The 15,651-nt window shown below is 47.9% G+C and overlaps 2 protein-coding genes across 5 annotated transcripts in view; one reads left to right on the forward strand and one right to left on the reverse strand.

The window, feature by feature from the left end:
• THSD1 (thrombospondin type 1 domain containing 1) overlaps positions 1 to 15,410 on the forward strand; it is a 55,471-nt gene extending 40,061 nt beyond the window's left edge. For 3 of the 4 annotated variants that reach the window (XM_079778706.1, XM_079778708.1, XM_079778707.1), the window contains exons 4-5: positions 8,136 to 8,294; positions 13,410 to 15,406. In XM_079778706.1, the coding sequence (XP_079634832.1) occupies positions 8,136 to 8,294; positions 13,410 to 14,797 (1,547 nt within the window). In that variant the 3' untranslated portion in view covers positions 14,798 to 15,406. Of the gene's footprint in view, positions 1 to 8,135; positions 8,295 to 13,409 lie in introns of all 4 variants that reach the window. The other variant, XM_079778709.1, reaches the window with a different exon arrangement.
• The window catches only part of NEK3 (NIMA related kinase 3), a 469,351-nt gene that overhangs the window by 165,690 nt on the left and 288,010 nt on the right, over positions 1 to 15,651 (reverse strand). The window lies entirely within an intron of this gene.

Consider the following 15,651-nt stretch of genomic DNA (forward strand, 5'->3'; position numbering starts at 1 on the left):
GTCTTCTTGAGGGTGATCCGCAGGGGGTGTTTCTGGTCAGAGGTCACCTTCCACTCAGACTGGATGTCACTCGGCTGGTGGGCTGCCTTCACCCGGGAGTGGTGGATCCAGGTGTTCAGTCCTGCAACCTTAAGAGCTGTGGGGGTGGTTAATATGACTGGATAGGGTCCCTTCCAGGTAGGCTTTAGGGGCTCCTTTTTCCAATCATTTACCCAAACCTGGTCTCCAGGTTTATAAGGACGTACAGCTGTTCCTAGAGAGATGGGTAGTCGGTCAGAAACCCATCTGTGGACCTCAAAGACAGTTTTTCCAAGTCCTTGTAGTTGTTTCTGGATTTCCAAGTTCCCTATTTCCCCCAAATCTCCCTTTGGCTGAATTAAGGGAGGGGGTCTACCGTATAGAATTTCAAAGGGAGAGAAACCTACCCTGAACTCTGAGGCCTGTAGGCTGTATGTAGGTTCCATTTAATTCCTAAAGCCTTAGCTACCTGTTGTACTATTTCTGCTACAAAGGCTGGGCCCTTATCAGACCCTATGGTCAGAGGCATTCCATACCGCGGAATTATATCCTTCAGCAATACCTTAGTGACTTCTCTCGCCTTTTCAGTGTGAGTGGGATATGCCTCGACCCAACCTGAAAAGGTGCAAACAAAGACTAGCAGGTATTTATTCCCTCTGCTAGGCCCTATTTCTGTAAAATCTACTTCTAAGTCCTCAAAAGGAGCTTGCCCACAGCGATTAACTCCTATCATTCCCACAGGACCCTGTTTAGCATTGTTCTGAGCACAGAGGAGGCAAGGCTGAGAGGCTGAGGCACACAAGGAGGGAAGACGGGCAATCAGGTAGTATCTGCCTAACAAAGCTTCTAGGGCAGCCTTTCCTAAATGAGTGAGTTCATGCTGCTGGAGGACCACCTTATGGGCTAACTGTTCTGGGACACAGACCCTATGATCTGGGAGTATCCACCAGCCTTCCTTTGTTCTCCTTCCCCCTTCTTGCTGGGCCCATTCCTCTTCCTGAGGAGTGTATTTGGAGGTTCAGGTAATTCAGGGGCCAACATGATTCGTGCTGGTGCTGAATTTCTAAGTTCCCTATTTCCCCCGAATCTCCCTTTGGCCAAATTAAGGGAGGGGGTCTACCATATAGAATTTCAAAGGGAGAGAAACCTACCCTGGCACTGCTTGTTCTTGAGCAGCCAGCTTGGCTACGGCATCAGCATGCTGGTTTCCTTCTGATACTGAGTCTTTCCCTTTCTGGTGACCTTTGCAATGGATGACGGCTATTTCCTTAGGCTCCCAGACTGCTTCTAGTAACTTTAAAATCTCATTCTGATTTTTGATTCCTTTTCCTCCTGCTGTCAAAAGCCCCCTATCCTTATATATGGCCCCATGGACATGCAGGGTAGCAAAGGCTTAGCGCGAGTCAGTGCAGATGTTGGCACGCTTATCCTTACTGAGTTCTAGGGCTCTGACTAGGGCCCAAAGTTCTGCCCTCTGCGCTGACCATCCTTCAGGCAGGGCCTGTGCTTCAATTGTCTCAAAGTTTGATACCACTGCATATCTGGCTCATCTTTTTCCTTCATCTAAGAAGCTGCTGCCGTCTGTGAACAATACCAAGTCCGGGTTTGGCAGGGGCCTATCCCTTAGGTCTGGCTGGCTGGAATAAACCTCCTCTAGGACTTCCAGGCAATCATGCTCAGGGTCCCCCTCAGCGATGGGTAGAAAGGTGGCAGGATTAAGTGTTCTCACTGCTTCTAATCATACCCACAGATTCTCACATAATGGCCCTTGATACTGAGTCATTGGAGCATGAGTCAGCCAGTGCTGCCCCCTTGCTTCCATCAGGGTGACAACAGCATGAGGTACTTTTACATTTAAGTTTTGTCCTAAGGTAAGCTTATCCGCTTCCTTGACTATAATGCTGTGGCTGCAAGGGCCCTGAGACACAGGGGCCACCTGGAGGCAACTGGGTCAATCCGCTTGGAGAGATAGGCTACTGGTCTTTGCCAGGGTCCAAGCCCCTGGGTTAGAACTCCTAGGGATACCCCGCTGTTCTCGTGAACAACAAGATTAAAGTCTTGCATCACATCTGGTAGCCCTAGTGCCGGGGCCTCAGTGAGCTTTGCTTTTATGGTGACGAAGGCTTCTCCTGTTTGGGACCCCAGTCGATGGGTGCTTTCTCTTCTCCTCTTAAAGCTTCATAGAGAGGCTTGGCCAGGTCTGAAAACCCTGGGATCCAATTTCGACAGAATCCTGCCACTCCCAGGAATTCCCGAATCTGCCACCGGGTGCTAGGGACTGGATTGGCACATACTGCCTGCTTCCTTTCAGTCCCTAGCCTTCGTTTCCCTTGAGTGATCCGGAAGCCTAGATACTTGACTTCTTTCTGACAAATCTGTGCCTTTTTCTTAGACACCCGATAACCTGTTTCAGTTAGTAGTCTCAGAAGGGCTTGTGTTCCCTCCCAGCACTGAGCTTGTGTGGAGCTGGCCTGTAGGAGGTCATCGACATACTGGAGTAGAACACACCCCAAGTCCTGTCCTGGGAACTCAGACAGATCAGATGCTAGTGCTCCACTAAAGAGAGTAGGGGAGTTCTTGAACCCTGTGGCAGTCTGGACCAGGTGAACTGCTCCTTGGCCCCTGTAGTTGGGTTTTCCCATTTGAAAGCGAAGAGAGGCTGACTGGAAGGCGCTAATCAAAGACAGAAAAAGGCATCTTTCAGATCTAGGCATGTAAACCATTCCGCCTCTGATGGGATGAGTCCCAGAAGAGTGTAGGGGTTCGGCAGTGCTGAATGCAGGGTTATAACAGCCTCATTAATAGCCCGTAGATCCTGCACCAGGCGGTAGTCATTAGTCCCAGGCTTTTTGACAGGCAAGAGAGGCGTGTTCCATGGAGACCTGCATCGTTTAACAAGTTCCCTCTGAAGCAGTCGGTTTAAGTGGACCTGGATTCCTAGGCATGCTTCCCTTGGAATTGGATATTGGCGGATTTTAACAGGCTGTGCCCCAGGCTTTAAGTCGATTAGCACTGGGGCGTAGTCCTTAGCCAGGCCTGGAGGATTCCCTTCTGCCCAGACCAGCGGGAATTCCTTCTCTAATTCAGGTTCTAATGGTGAGGCCTTTGTCTGGGGGCTATAAAGTCTCCATTCTTCCTCCCTTTGCACTGCTAAGGACAGGATCATTGGGGAGGTCTCCTCACCTAGGCGAAGCTGTGCTGAGCCATCTGGAGCAAAAGTGATGTCTGCCCCCATTTTGGCTAAAAGGTCTCTACCCATTAGAGGCACCGGGCAGTCTGGCAAGTACAGGAATTCATGAATTATTTGATGACCGCCAAGTTGGCATCGGTGAGGCTGGCAGAATGGTCTACGCGTCTGGTCCCCAGTAGCTCCAATAATGGTGACCTCCTTTCCTGAGAGAGGAGCTACTTTCTGAATGACTACTGAGTGCTCAGCTCCCGTATCAACCATAAAGTACACAGTCTGGCCCCCAATTTTCATTCTGACCATGGGCTTGTGGGGGCCTAACTGAAGTGAGCCCAGTCTGTCCTAGTCGGAATCAGCCATTGCTAGCCCAATGAGATCTGCTTCAGGTGGCTCTGGCTGATAGCGACTGGGTGGAAAAGGGGGTCCAGACTTTTTACTTTGCCGTTTGGGACATTCATTCTTCCAGTGTCCTGTCTCCTTACAATAGGCACACTGGTCTCGTCTCAGGCTCGCTCTTCCTTTTCCCCCTGGTCTGTATCCTTGCTGATCTGTCTGGGAGCCTGAGCCTCTAAAAGCTGCTGCTATTACATTGGCCCTTCTTTGTATTCTCTTTTCTTCCTCCTTCCTTGCTGCACTGTCTCTATTGATGAAAACCTTGTTAGCTATCTCTAGCAGTTCAGTAGCATTCTTTCCTGCAAACCCTTCCAGTTTCTGTAATTTTCTCCTGATGTCAGGCTGGGTTGGCCTACAAAAATGGCATTTACCATGGTTTGATTTTCTGGGGCCTCAGGTCTAAAGAGGGTGTAGATCCAGTGTGCCTCACATAGTCTCTCATAGAAAGATGCTGGACTTTCGTCAGGCTTCTGGAAAACCTCAGAGGTTTTAGCCATGTTGGTGGGCTTCTTGGCTCCGGCCCTGACCCCCTGGAGGAAGGCCAGCCGATATCTTTCTAGCCAGGTCCTTCCATCTTCTGAGTTCAGGTTCCAATTGGGTTCCTCATCTGGGAAGGCCTCCCTGGCCCATCTGTCTGTATCTAATATTCCTGCCGGGGCCTGGGTCTGGAGCCACTTCCGAACCTCTGTTACTACTCTCATGCGCTCCTCAGTGTTGAAGAATGTGAAAAGGAGCTGCTTGCAGTCCACCCAGGTGGGCTTCTGGGTCTGAAAGATTTTTTTTCTAGGAGGTCTACCATGGCCTGAGGTTTTTCAGAATAAGCTGGGGTGTGATGTTTCCAATTCAAGATGTCACTGGTGGTAAAGGGCTGATAATAATAGACCGGCCCTCCCTCCTGCAAGGTCCCATCTTCGCCAACTACTTTGGCACCCCAATCTCCCTTAGAGGCATCTGACGTGCTGGGTCCTTAATTGGCTGAACGCAAGCACCGCCCAACTGGCTCTGGAGAGCCTGGTTGAGGAGAAACGGAAGGGGGCGGTGTTTCTGGACCTTTCAGACCAGCTGGGGAAGCACTTGGTGCTGCCTGTGGCACATATGGAGATGGTAAAACTAGCGGGACTTCCTCAGGGGATCCTGGCAGAACAAGGGGTTGGGTTCCCTTCTGAGAGACCTGTTCCTTTTCTCCTACTACTAAAACCTTACAGAGCCGGACCCAAGGCAGCAAGGTTTGAGCAATTCCTAACCAGCTGTCTATGTAAGGGAACTGATCTGGGTGTCCGGGGTCTGTCGTGACTACATTCCAGGCCACCCTGACCAGTCCTACATCTAAAGAGCCTTCCGGGGGCCAGCCGACCCCAAAGGCTGGCCATTTTAATTCACAGAATTTCCTTAGTGTTTTGGGGTTCATTTTAATACCATAGTCCTCAATAAAACCCTTTTCAAAAATTTCCAACATGCAATTGAGAACAGTGGGTTTACTTTGTCCCAACCCCATGATGATCGGTGGCGAGAGACAGACAAGGGTGCAGGGAAATTTACTAAAAGCCTGGAGGGTCTCCTTAAAGAAAAGATCCTTAATCAGCACAGGCAGGAGCAGGGCGGGTAAAATCTTTCTGCCCTGCGGAGCTGTGAGCCCCGCCCCTGAAAGTCCCAGCCATATATACCAAAAGAGATGTACCACTGAGGTACAACTCTGAGATAGAAGAGACAAGAGACAAGAAAAGCCGCAAATGCCTTTAAATCTACCCCAGAATTCCAAAAATTTCAACCTAACACAGCAAAATCACAGAGCAAACCAAAGCCCCTAGTACTCAAACATAGACAGAAATTTTTATCAACTATCCCTCCGTGATAGAGAGCAAACGTCTCTGAGAAAACTAACTCAACAGCGCTGCTTGAGACTTTTGCAGACCATCACAGGTTCAGCCTTTAGTAAATCAAACGTTTTAACCAGATGAGCGAACAGAAAATCAAAGTAGCTTTCGCTTTCACAGAACAGTTAATCAGCAGATAATTATACCAAGACAGACAAACATCCATACTCACACTGTCTCAGTAGACTAGCCCAGACTGGAGCTGAGCAGATAATGCCCAACTCCCCAGATGGGCATGGGGCACTCCCGGCACCCACGCCCCAGAGCAGAATTCTCAACCGACGTCTCGGTGAGAACCTACCAGAGGAGTTAAGACTGCGTCCAGCCCCCCTTCTCGGTAGCAAATAGGCTAGTCCCACACACAAACAAACAGAGGAGTGAACCCATAATTCCTTAATCGAATCTGAATTCACTCACCTCCGGAGTCCTGATTCCTGATTTACCTGACAAAGTCCTATGACTTCTGGGGAGGTGATCAAGCTCCCCCTTCCACTCACTTGGAGTGGGCCTGACTGACTGGGGCCCCTACCTTACTGATTCTGTCAACAGGTCCAGAGGTGTCCGTCCACTTTCTCCAGATGCTGGCTGGGTCCTGGGCTGAGGTCCGGGAGCGACTGAATTCCCCTGTCCCCCCCCCCCCCCCATTCAATTCTGCTAAAATCAGCAGCACACACCTTCCGGAGGCCTGTCCCGTGCCCCCGCGCCCCAAACCCTGTCCACTCACCGGAGGCAAGAGCCAAACGCAGTTAGCTTCCCGGTCAGGGAACCAAATGTTCCAGAAGACCAAAGAAATACCAAGCACACTTCCTAGAGAAAGGGAGGGACCCCGTTTATTAACACTAGTGGACTCCGGGAATAATTTCCAAATCAGAGTGAAGAGACACGCAGAGGGCTTCACTTTTTATAACCTTCTGGGGTCTTTGTCTTGCAGATATGGTTCTGCCCCCTTTTCTGGGCTTACAGGAAGGCCCCCAGGTATTGGGGGTCCCCAGGCCATATCCGATGATCTGTCCTGGGGCCAACGATAATGACTCTCCCCCCCACTCCAGGGCAGTGCATTGTTCACAGTTTTTATGGCCTGACACGCCTTGCAAGACCAGTTTCCTCCTCAAAATCTTTAACATGTTAATCATAGTTATCTTAACCTTTCTGTCTGATAATTCCAATATTTGAGTCACGTCTGAGTCTGGTTCTCTTGATTACTTTCTTTTTTTAAAAAATATATTTTTATTGATTTCAGAGAGGAAGGGAGAGGGAGAGATAGAAACATCGATGATGAGAGAGAATTGTTGATCAGCTGCCCCCTGCATGCCCCCCACTGGGGATTGAGCCCACAACCCAGGCATGTGCCCATTAACCAGAATCAAACCTGGGACCCTTCAGTCCACAGGCCGAGGCTCTAGCCACTGAACCAAACTGGTGATTACTTCATTTCTTGATAGTTTGTTGTTTTTTCTTGCTTCTCTGTGTGTTTCATAATTTTTGGTAGAAAGTTGGACATCTTACTTAAAGCTGTATATATCAATAAATAGTATTTTCCTGGAATTGGGCATGCCCTGTTTTTATAGACCTTTAATGTGGGGATTGGGTCAATCTAGTAAGGAATGGCCACCTTCAGTGCATAACAGAGTTCACAATTTTCTAATGTTTCAGAGTAGGATTGGGTGGCCAGAGGGTTTTACTCCATACTTCAGTTGTACCTCAGCTTTAGGCTTGAGTCTGCATATCAGGGAGGTTTTCACCTGTTACTCTTGCCCCTGCCACAGTAGTATGTTGTTGTTATTTGATATTTGGTCATCGCTAATATGGTGCAGGGTTGGGGATGGGCTATGGAGGTTGGAGAGCATACTCTTCTGCCAGTTCAGTCTTAGTCTTAGACAGTACTGTGCCCTGAGTCTCAGTGTTGGGGCCTTCTTGATGATCCTGCGCCTCCTATTGGTAGAATCCCTCTAACAATCAAGGCCCAGGATATTTTTTGCTCCTATCTTCTCTTTTTATTTCCTCGCAACACTGGGTGCCCTTAGAGTGACAGGGTTTTCTGCCTTGTCCCCAGTGGTTGAGGCTTTTGTTGATAGAGCAAATGGGGTGGAGGGTCTGGATGAGGTTTGAGTATTTCCCATAATGCTGCCCCTTCCCTTCTCAGGCCTCCGCCTAGAGAGGGAGCCTTTTTCTACTCTTGCACCTCCCCTCAGTCCTTTTTGGGAAACTCTGCTGAGATCTGTGGCCTGCAAGTGGGTACAACCCCCCTTGAGTACGTGGGGTTCTGTGTGTTCATGCTAGCCCCAATCAGGCCGTTCATGACATTTTTAATGACTTCTCTTCACCAGCTTGTATGAAGCCTGGCACCTGCCCCAGGAAGCAGTGTTTGCACCCTGTCTTTCCTTAGAGGAGCTGTCTTTCCTTGTATTTCAGGCCATTCGGCTGCCCTGTGACTTTAGTTCTCTGAGGGTTCTAGAAAGGTTAATATTTTGAAGTTTATTCAGCTTTCCTTTGTTTTACAAGCAGGGCCAACAACACTCTTTCCAGCTTTTGACATCGTTGAGAATGTTTTTATTTACTGCCTCTTTAAGGCCCAAGATTTGAGTTTTGCTGCTTCATTTGGGTGCAGTTACATTTTGATCCTCCAATGAACTGCATTGAAAGCATGGCTGATGTCCTTGCAGAAACTTGGGGCCTGTGGCAGCCGTGGAGCCAGTGTAGTGCCACGTGTGGGGATGGTGTCAGAGAGCGTCGCCGCCTGTGCCTGACTTCCTTCCCCTCCAGACCTGGCTGCCCTGGAATGCCCTCGGAGAGCTCCCGGTGTTCCCTGGAGGAGTGTGCCGGTAGGTATTCTTCTTCCTTTGGGAGTCTCTCCCAGAGACATTGTTGAGCCAACGCCTACCTGAAAATGACCAGTCTGGGTTCAGGAGTGACTCATAAAATTCTGTTATTTCTGTTGGCTGTACTAACCCTGTGTTCATTAGTGTGTCATTGACTGAGAATAGCTTGCCAGTGAGATTACAGGGGACTTAACACTTCAGAAGATAGGGAAATGACAAATAACTTTATCTAACTTAAAGATTCAGACATATGAAATTATTTTTAAAAATATAACCCCCTGGCAATGGGCAAGGAGACATCTGATTGGTGATGTTGCTCTTATATCAATCAGGGGCAAAGCAGATGTACAGTCCTTAGTTCATCCTAGCTTGATGCCTGTGTCGGTGGCCAGAGCTGTTTCATGCCTGAGGCACATAAAAAAAAAAGTAGAAAAAAAAAAAGAAAAATAAATAAATAAAAAATATAAAAATGGGAGAGGTGATCATTTCCCCCCAGGATTTTTTGTTTTTACTTTTGTTTTATTTCTCCCTCCATTACATCTCCTCACCAAAATTGTGGAGAAACATTAAAAATTTATTCTCCCCATTATCCCAAAGAAGCTCCAAGGGACCACACAGACCACTGTTTGTCAAAATGGGGAAGACTTATCCCCTAGATGGCCCTATATTTATACTTACTAGCCCTACCCAGGAGGAGAAGGTGGGGAGAGTTCTTCTTGCCATCACCGAGAGACTGGCCTTCTCTTCACCCTCTAAACATCTTGAAGGCTCAATAAGAATTTGATGTGAATTGACTCTAGATGTGATGGTCACATGGCTCAATTAGGTTTGCTTTAGTTTATGGAACGGAATCCCATTCATTTGCCACAGGTTACAGTAATTAAGAGTCCTTGTTCTTCCTATACACCATTCCACCTTCTGATGTCTAACCAGTTGCCCATTTAGTTGGCCAGCCTTTGCTCTGGTCCTGACTCTTAGATAAAATCCTCCTGTCAAGTCCTGACTTTTCCCACTTTCCAATTCCAGGTGAGAAAACCATCGCTACTTCCTTGTCCTTTCTCATCTTGAGAAGTTAGATGTTTTTCTGTGCTTGGATCTCAGGGTATCTTTTAGCCAAAACTACAGGCACCTGGCAACACCTTGGTCAGTGCCCAGGTCTGTGACCGTCTTTCCAGCCAGTGCTACAGTCCTTCTTCTCTTTATTCCAGTACCCTAAAGATGTCCTTGCCTCTGTATTTTTTATATTACAGCTTCAGACCCAGGCTCCTTCCTAGCCCTGAGCTTGCCCCTCTTTTTTTATAAGCCTCGGGCCACACCCTGAGTCTGTTCTTTCCCCAGTTACCTCTAATAATGTTTTCTAAGGCTCTCTTCTCTGTTTACTCTTTTCTTTATGAGTTCCCTCCACTTTACACAGTTTTTTTTCTTCTGTATAACATTCTTTAAATACATCTATTCCTTTGAATTCTGAAATGTCATGTTGTGTTAACATATTCCATCTAGAGTTCATAATTCTCAAGTGAATTTAAAGTTAATTGCCACTGGCTTTTACTGCACCTTGATATTATTGGAGTGACCATTTACTGACCATCTGCTATGTGCCAGCACTTTAAATACACCATCTCTAGAAGAAAATAGATCCAGAGACATAGACGCATGAAACAGACTGTCTAATCTCAGAGGGAAGAGGGCAGTGCAAGAGAAGAAATTAACCAAAGAACTTATATGCATAACCCATGGACACAAGAAAATAGTGTGTGTGGTGAAGGCCTGGGGAAGGGGGTCGGGTGTGGGCTAGAAGGTGTCAATGGGGAGAAAAGGGACAATCTGTAATAATTTCAGCAACAACAATAACAACAACAAATACATCATCTCACTTAAAGCTCTCAACTCTACAAGGTAAGGATTATTATATTGGGCTCAGATCTTGAGAGGTGCTGCCTACCAAGCATATTCCTAAGTGCTTTGCACCCATGAAGTAAGTACATCATTATCTTCACATACAGATGAGGACTTTGTGGCATAGAGAGGGTAAGTGACCTGCCCAAGGCCATACAGCTGGACATCAGGGGACTAGATCTGACTCCATACTAAGCTACCTATCTTGAATACTTTGCCTTTATATACCGGCCAATGTAGCTTTCTAGAAACATCAACAACCTGAAATTAGCAATCATTTTTGAGGACATATAGTGTTATTTCATGTTCTGGCATCTTAACTCTTTAATGAGTGGGAATTAGAAATTTGTACATTATAAATCAGCAAAAAGGGTAAGTGCTACAGGCATCCCTACTTCTTCTGTAGGGGTCCTCAGATAAATGCTTATGTGGATAAATATGATCATTTCTTTCAAGTGTTCTCTGTCTCCTAATCAACCTATCTTCCACTCCTTGGAAATATAGAGATCTGTTTGCAGGCTACTTAGCATCAGGAAATCTACATTTCCGGTGAAAGAGGAAAGACTAGATGAGGCAGAGATGGACAAGCCTGGCAGCTTTGTGGCTTTTCTCCTGCTGTGGCTCTGAAGGGATCCAGCCATGTCACAGATGACTGCTAAGTGAAGAGCCCTCACTTAGCTGCTATCCCTGAGCTCAGCAGCCACCCAGATGAAAGAAGTGATAAGTCAGGAAACAAGTCTTTCATTATTCAACTATTTTCACTTGGTTGAGGATTGAGAGTTTTGTTTGGCTTTGAGAGGATGTTTTCATGCCAAGGTCTGAGTCTAGTTATTTGTTAATTTGGTCCTTCTTGTTCAACACAAGAGGAGGAGGATCCAATTGCCATTGCACCCACATTCCGCAGGTGGATATTGGTCATTTTGCTATTACCTTTTAAATAATGAATCAATTGATTAATTAATCTTTCATTTATTGAGTACCAATTATGTTCAAGTTACTGTGACTGGGGTTGATAATATCAAGAAGGAACTCCTTTGAATTCAGTCATTAGGTCATTAATGACCTTGACAGAAGCCCTTTAAACCACGGGAATCCCCAGGAGCCAGAGGTGATGATGTGGAAGTACAGCAAAGGTGGACTCCTTTCTCTGTGAGCTTGGCAGGGAAGACAAGGAACACGCTGTGGCTGTGGCAGTAGTGAGAGGATTCTAGAGAAGTCTTTTTCAAGTGAGAAGAGCTTGAGCATGTTTCTGTGGCATTGCATGGAGGAGATGCTGGAGATAATTGGTACAGAGCGGCAAGCCCCCTGGAGAAGGGTGGCCTCGAGAGCACTTGCCTTTATAGGAAGACACTTCTCCTCATTCTGTAGAGAAAGAGGTAAATAGAGGTGCAGTTGCTGGTAAGTTTATGGCGGGGAGAGGATGGCAGAAGCAGCTCGGGTGCACTTGCCTGATAGCTTCTGTTTTTTGTGTGACCTAGCAGCCGGCCGAGGAAGAGGATTAGATGGGAGGATTGAGAAAGTGTTGAAACTGTGAAGCAGTATTGTAGATGTTGGAAGAGAGAGTTGCTTAGGAATCCATGGAGGGATTGGGGTACTGTCAGCATGTGGAGGCACTGGCTTGCTGAATGAGTTATTTTCTTCACCAGGGCCTGGCTGCAGCAGCTGGAATTCACATGTCTGAGTTTATCTAGGAATGGACTTTTACTGCAGAGCAGGAAAAGGGGTATAACTCAATATGAGAGGTCAGAGAGTGGAGTTGTAGGGAGAGAAGAGAGACCAGGATGTGGCTGGAGATTGGGAGAAATGGAGGGGTTGCAGAATCAGAAGTTGCAGTGAGCTTGAACCGCCAGTGCAGTGACAGTGAGTGTGAGTGAGAGGGAAATACAGCCAGAAAGCGGGCTATGAAATTTAAGCTTTCAGAAGAGGAGCAGCGGCAGACGGGGAAGGTGTGATATGTTGGATGGACACTGAAGTCACCTGGATGGTCCTAGCTTTGGGATGGTGAAGAAGATGGGGACCCGGGTTCTAGCGACTGATGGCTGCCATGAGGCTGGGAGTTTATAGTATTGGGGGAGGAGTAAGGGAGTCATCTAAGTGGATGGCTTCTAATAAAAAGAGTACAAGTTTAGTATGGAGGTGAACGAATTGGTTGAAAGTGGCAACTGGAAGGAGAGGGAGGACACACCAGTTGCGGGCCCTGTTTGCTTATAAAGTTGGTGTCAAGCTTCCCTTCAAGAGGGTGGAGGAGAAGCTGTGCCCTGCAGTCATCCCCCCTCAGGTAAGGCCAGGAGGTGAAGGGAGTGTCTGGTGGAAAGATTCTGGATGCTGATGAGCTTGGTTGTCAGGTGTCCCAAAGGTACCATGGGAAGGAGGAGGGAGCAGTGTGAGGACAGGTCCAGGGCTGGTGACAATAAGACTGTGAGAAAAACAGAGATCAGACAAGTGACTGGAAGGACTTGAATTATGGACAGTGACCAAGGAGGATAGAGAGGTGAGGTCTGGTGGCATAAGTTGGTCTCAGGTTCCCAGATGTCTCAGCAGCAGCTTCAGATGGCGTCTGGGTATTGGTGAAACATTTTGGTGACTGTGGGGAAAACCAGTTGGAGAAAGCAGGGAAGAAGAAGAAAAAAACCAATGCCACATGGAAGGTAGGAATGGGAGTGGAGAGCTGAAGATGGCCACGTGAGAAAGAGGAGGCTTTACACTTAGGAAAGTCAGTTCCTGGATATTAGAAAGGAAAACTGAGTGACATCGTCAAAAGTCTCATTTTCATGTATGAATTTCTCTTACAACCTACTTAAATTATTCTGCATTTTGAGTTTTATACTTGTAAGAATTTCCTGATGTACACCTATCTCAAAGGTACACTTAACTATTGCTGTCCCATGTACCTTAAGTGAAAAATTTCATTTTACCTTGAAACTTTCCTCATGCTGCTTCTATGTAGAAAATTTGAGGCAAGTGTCAGCAGGAGCTGTGAGCCCAAGTCACCTTTATTGTGGCTTATCTGGTCACCTCTCTTCTATGGGTCTCCGTTTTTTAGTTTGGCTTAAGCTGCCAGCAGAAATACATAGTCAAGACAAATTCTAGTCCTTGGTTAGTTTACTTTGTTCTTTAACTGCTACATAATTAGAGCAAGCCACTCAGAGATCTTAAAACCATGCAGAGAAAACAATTCTAGAGAATACATTTGTTCTCCCCCCGCCCCTCTTTTTTTTGTAGTTTTCCAGCCATCTAGTCCATCTCCTCTTCAGCCCCAGAGTCCAGTGAAGTCCAACAACATCGTGACGATTACGGGGATATCCCTGTGCTTGTTCATCATCGTTGCCACCGTCCTCATCACGCTATGGAGGAAGTTTGGCCGTCCCCCGAAGTGCGGTACCCCCGCCCGACACAACTCCATCCACTCCCCAAGCTTCCGAAAGAACTCCGACGAGGAGAACATCTGTGAGCTGAGCGAGCAGCGTGGGAGCTTCTCGGATGCAGGTGACGGGCCCTCGGGGAGCCGGGGGGACATGGGCATCCCCCTGACCTACAGGCAGAGTGTGCCAGTGACTCCCGAGGACGAGGCCTCTGGCAGTGAGAGCTTCCAGTCCAATGCCCAGAAGATAATCCCCCCTCTATTTAGCTACCGGCTTGCCCAGCAGCAGTTGAAGGAGATGAAGAAGAAAGGCCTGACCGAGACCACCAAAGTGTACCACGTGTCTCAGAGCCCCCTGACAGACACCGCCATCGATGGTGCCACGCTGCCCGCAGACCTGCCCTTGGACCCAGAAAGCCCAGAAGATGCTGCAGCCAACAGGTTCCGGATCAAATCCCCATTTCTGGAGCAGCCTGCAGCCGGGGCCGGGGAGGGGCCCCCCTCCCGGCTGGATGGCCCTGTCTCTCAGGCCAGCTGTGCTGTGAGCCCCAGCCAGACCCTAATCCGCAAGTCACAGGTGAGGCACGTGGGCAGCCGAGGGGGGCTGTCGGAGAGAAGCCACCCCAGGAGTCTTCACTTCAGGAGGACCGCCAGTTTCCACGAAACCAAGCAGGCCCGGCCGTTCAGGGAGAGGAGCATGTCCACGCTGACCCCCCGGCAGGCCCCGGCCTACAGTGCGCGGGCCCGGCCCTGGGACCAGGCGGGAGACAGATGGAGACCTCAGAGTCGGGGTGCTGTCGTGCTTCCCGAGAAACGGGACCGTTTCCAAGGAGCAGGTGGAACCAGTGCTCCGTTAAGCTCTCTCCCTAAACCCTGCGCCTTCGGGCCGCCCCTGAGGAAACCAGACCCCGGGGTTCGCCAGGCAGGATTGTTGGCGGGAGGTGAGAGGGCAGAGCCGCCCCGAGCTCGGAGGGGCCCGTCCCCCAGTCACAGGAGTGTCTCAAGGAAGCAGCCTTCCCCCACCGCTCCCAAAGATAGCTGCCACAGGGCGAGTCCTCTGAGCCCTCCGCAGTGTAGAAAAGACAGGTGCCAGAGCTTCCCGGCGCACCCCGAGTTCGCCTTCTATGACAACACGTCATTCGGCCTCACCGAGGCTGAGCAGAGGATGCTCGACCTCCCAGGATATTTTGGGTCAAATGAAGAGGATGAAACCACAAGTACACTTAGTGTGGAGAAGCTGGTCATCTAGTCCAAGACCAGCCTGAGACTTCACACAACTGGTGTCCTTTGCCCAGCTCGTGTTACCAGCTGCCCATCTTGTCCTGTGGATTGTTTCGTATAACTGTACAGGAGGACAGAATGTAGGCAGGAAGTAACATGTGTGTGCATGCATTCTAATTCATAAGAAAGAGGTTATTTATCCTGAATTTTTCCCTTTGTTATCCTATTTCTATTGGTTTATTACTAATAACTACAATAATAAAATTTATACAAGAGTGAACTAGGGCTTGGTCTCTCATGTGGATATGAAATATGACAGAAGGTGATTTGTGAGTGGGAAATGCTGTGAACACTTCTTGGACAGTTTCCAACCTGAAACAAATTTGGGAGTCTCAACTGTAAAAAGTGAACTTGCTAACCCAACTCTGACTTCTAATTTATTGTTATAAATACTTAAGAATGTGACACCTACAGGAGCATTATTGAACATGTTTGGCTAATTAAGTCAGTTCTGACTATTATGTAGTAGGCTATCTAGACATGGTAATACTGCGAGATATTCCAGAAAAACTTTCAGGCCAGAGTTGGGTAATTTCTTACGTTTTTGTTTTTTTTATTCAACCAAATAAATTTGGTGACTTGACACAAAATTATGAGTTAATTCTGCTTTGGAGAAATAATATAAGAAGCCGATAGTTCAGGTACTGATTCAAATGAAGACCTATCCATACATCCATCATTGTTTTGAGCAAAAAGTAAACGTTTTGGAAAGGCAGGTATTGTGTCCTGAAAGAGCATCAGCTGGAGCATGAGCAGTGGGTGCTGTCCACCACCCAGCCTGCATCAGCGCAGCAGCCAAGACCCCAGGGGCTGTCTGAAACA

The sequence above is a fragment of the Cnephaeus nilssonii genome (assembly GCF_951640355.1).
Source record: "Cnephaeus nilssonii genome assembly, chromosome: 8".
Lineage (NCBI taxonomy): Eukaryota > Metazoa > Chordata > Mammalia > Chiroptera > Vespertilionidae > Cnephaeus > Cnephaeus nilssonii.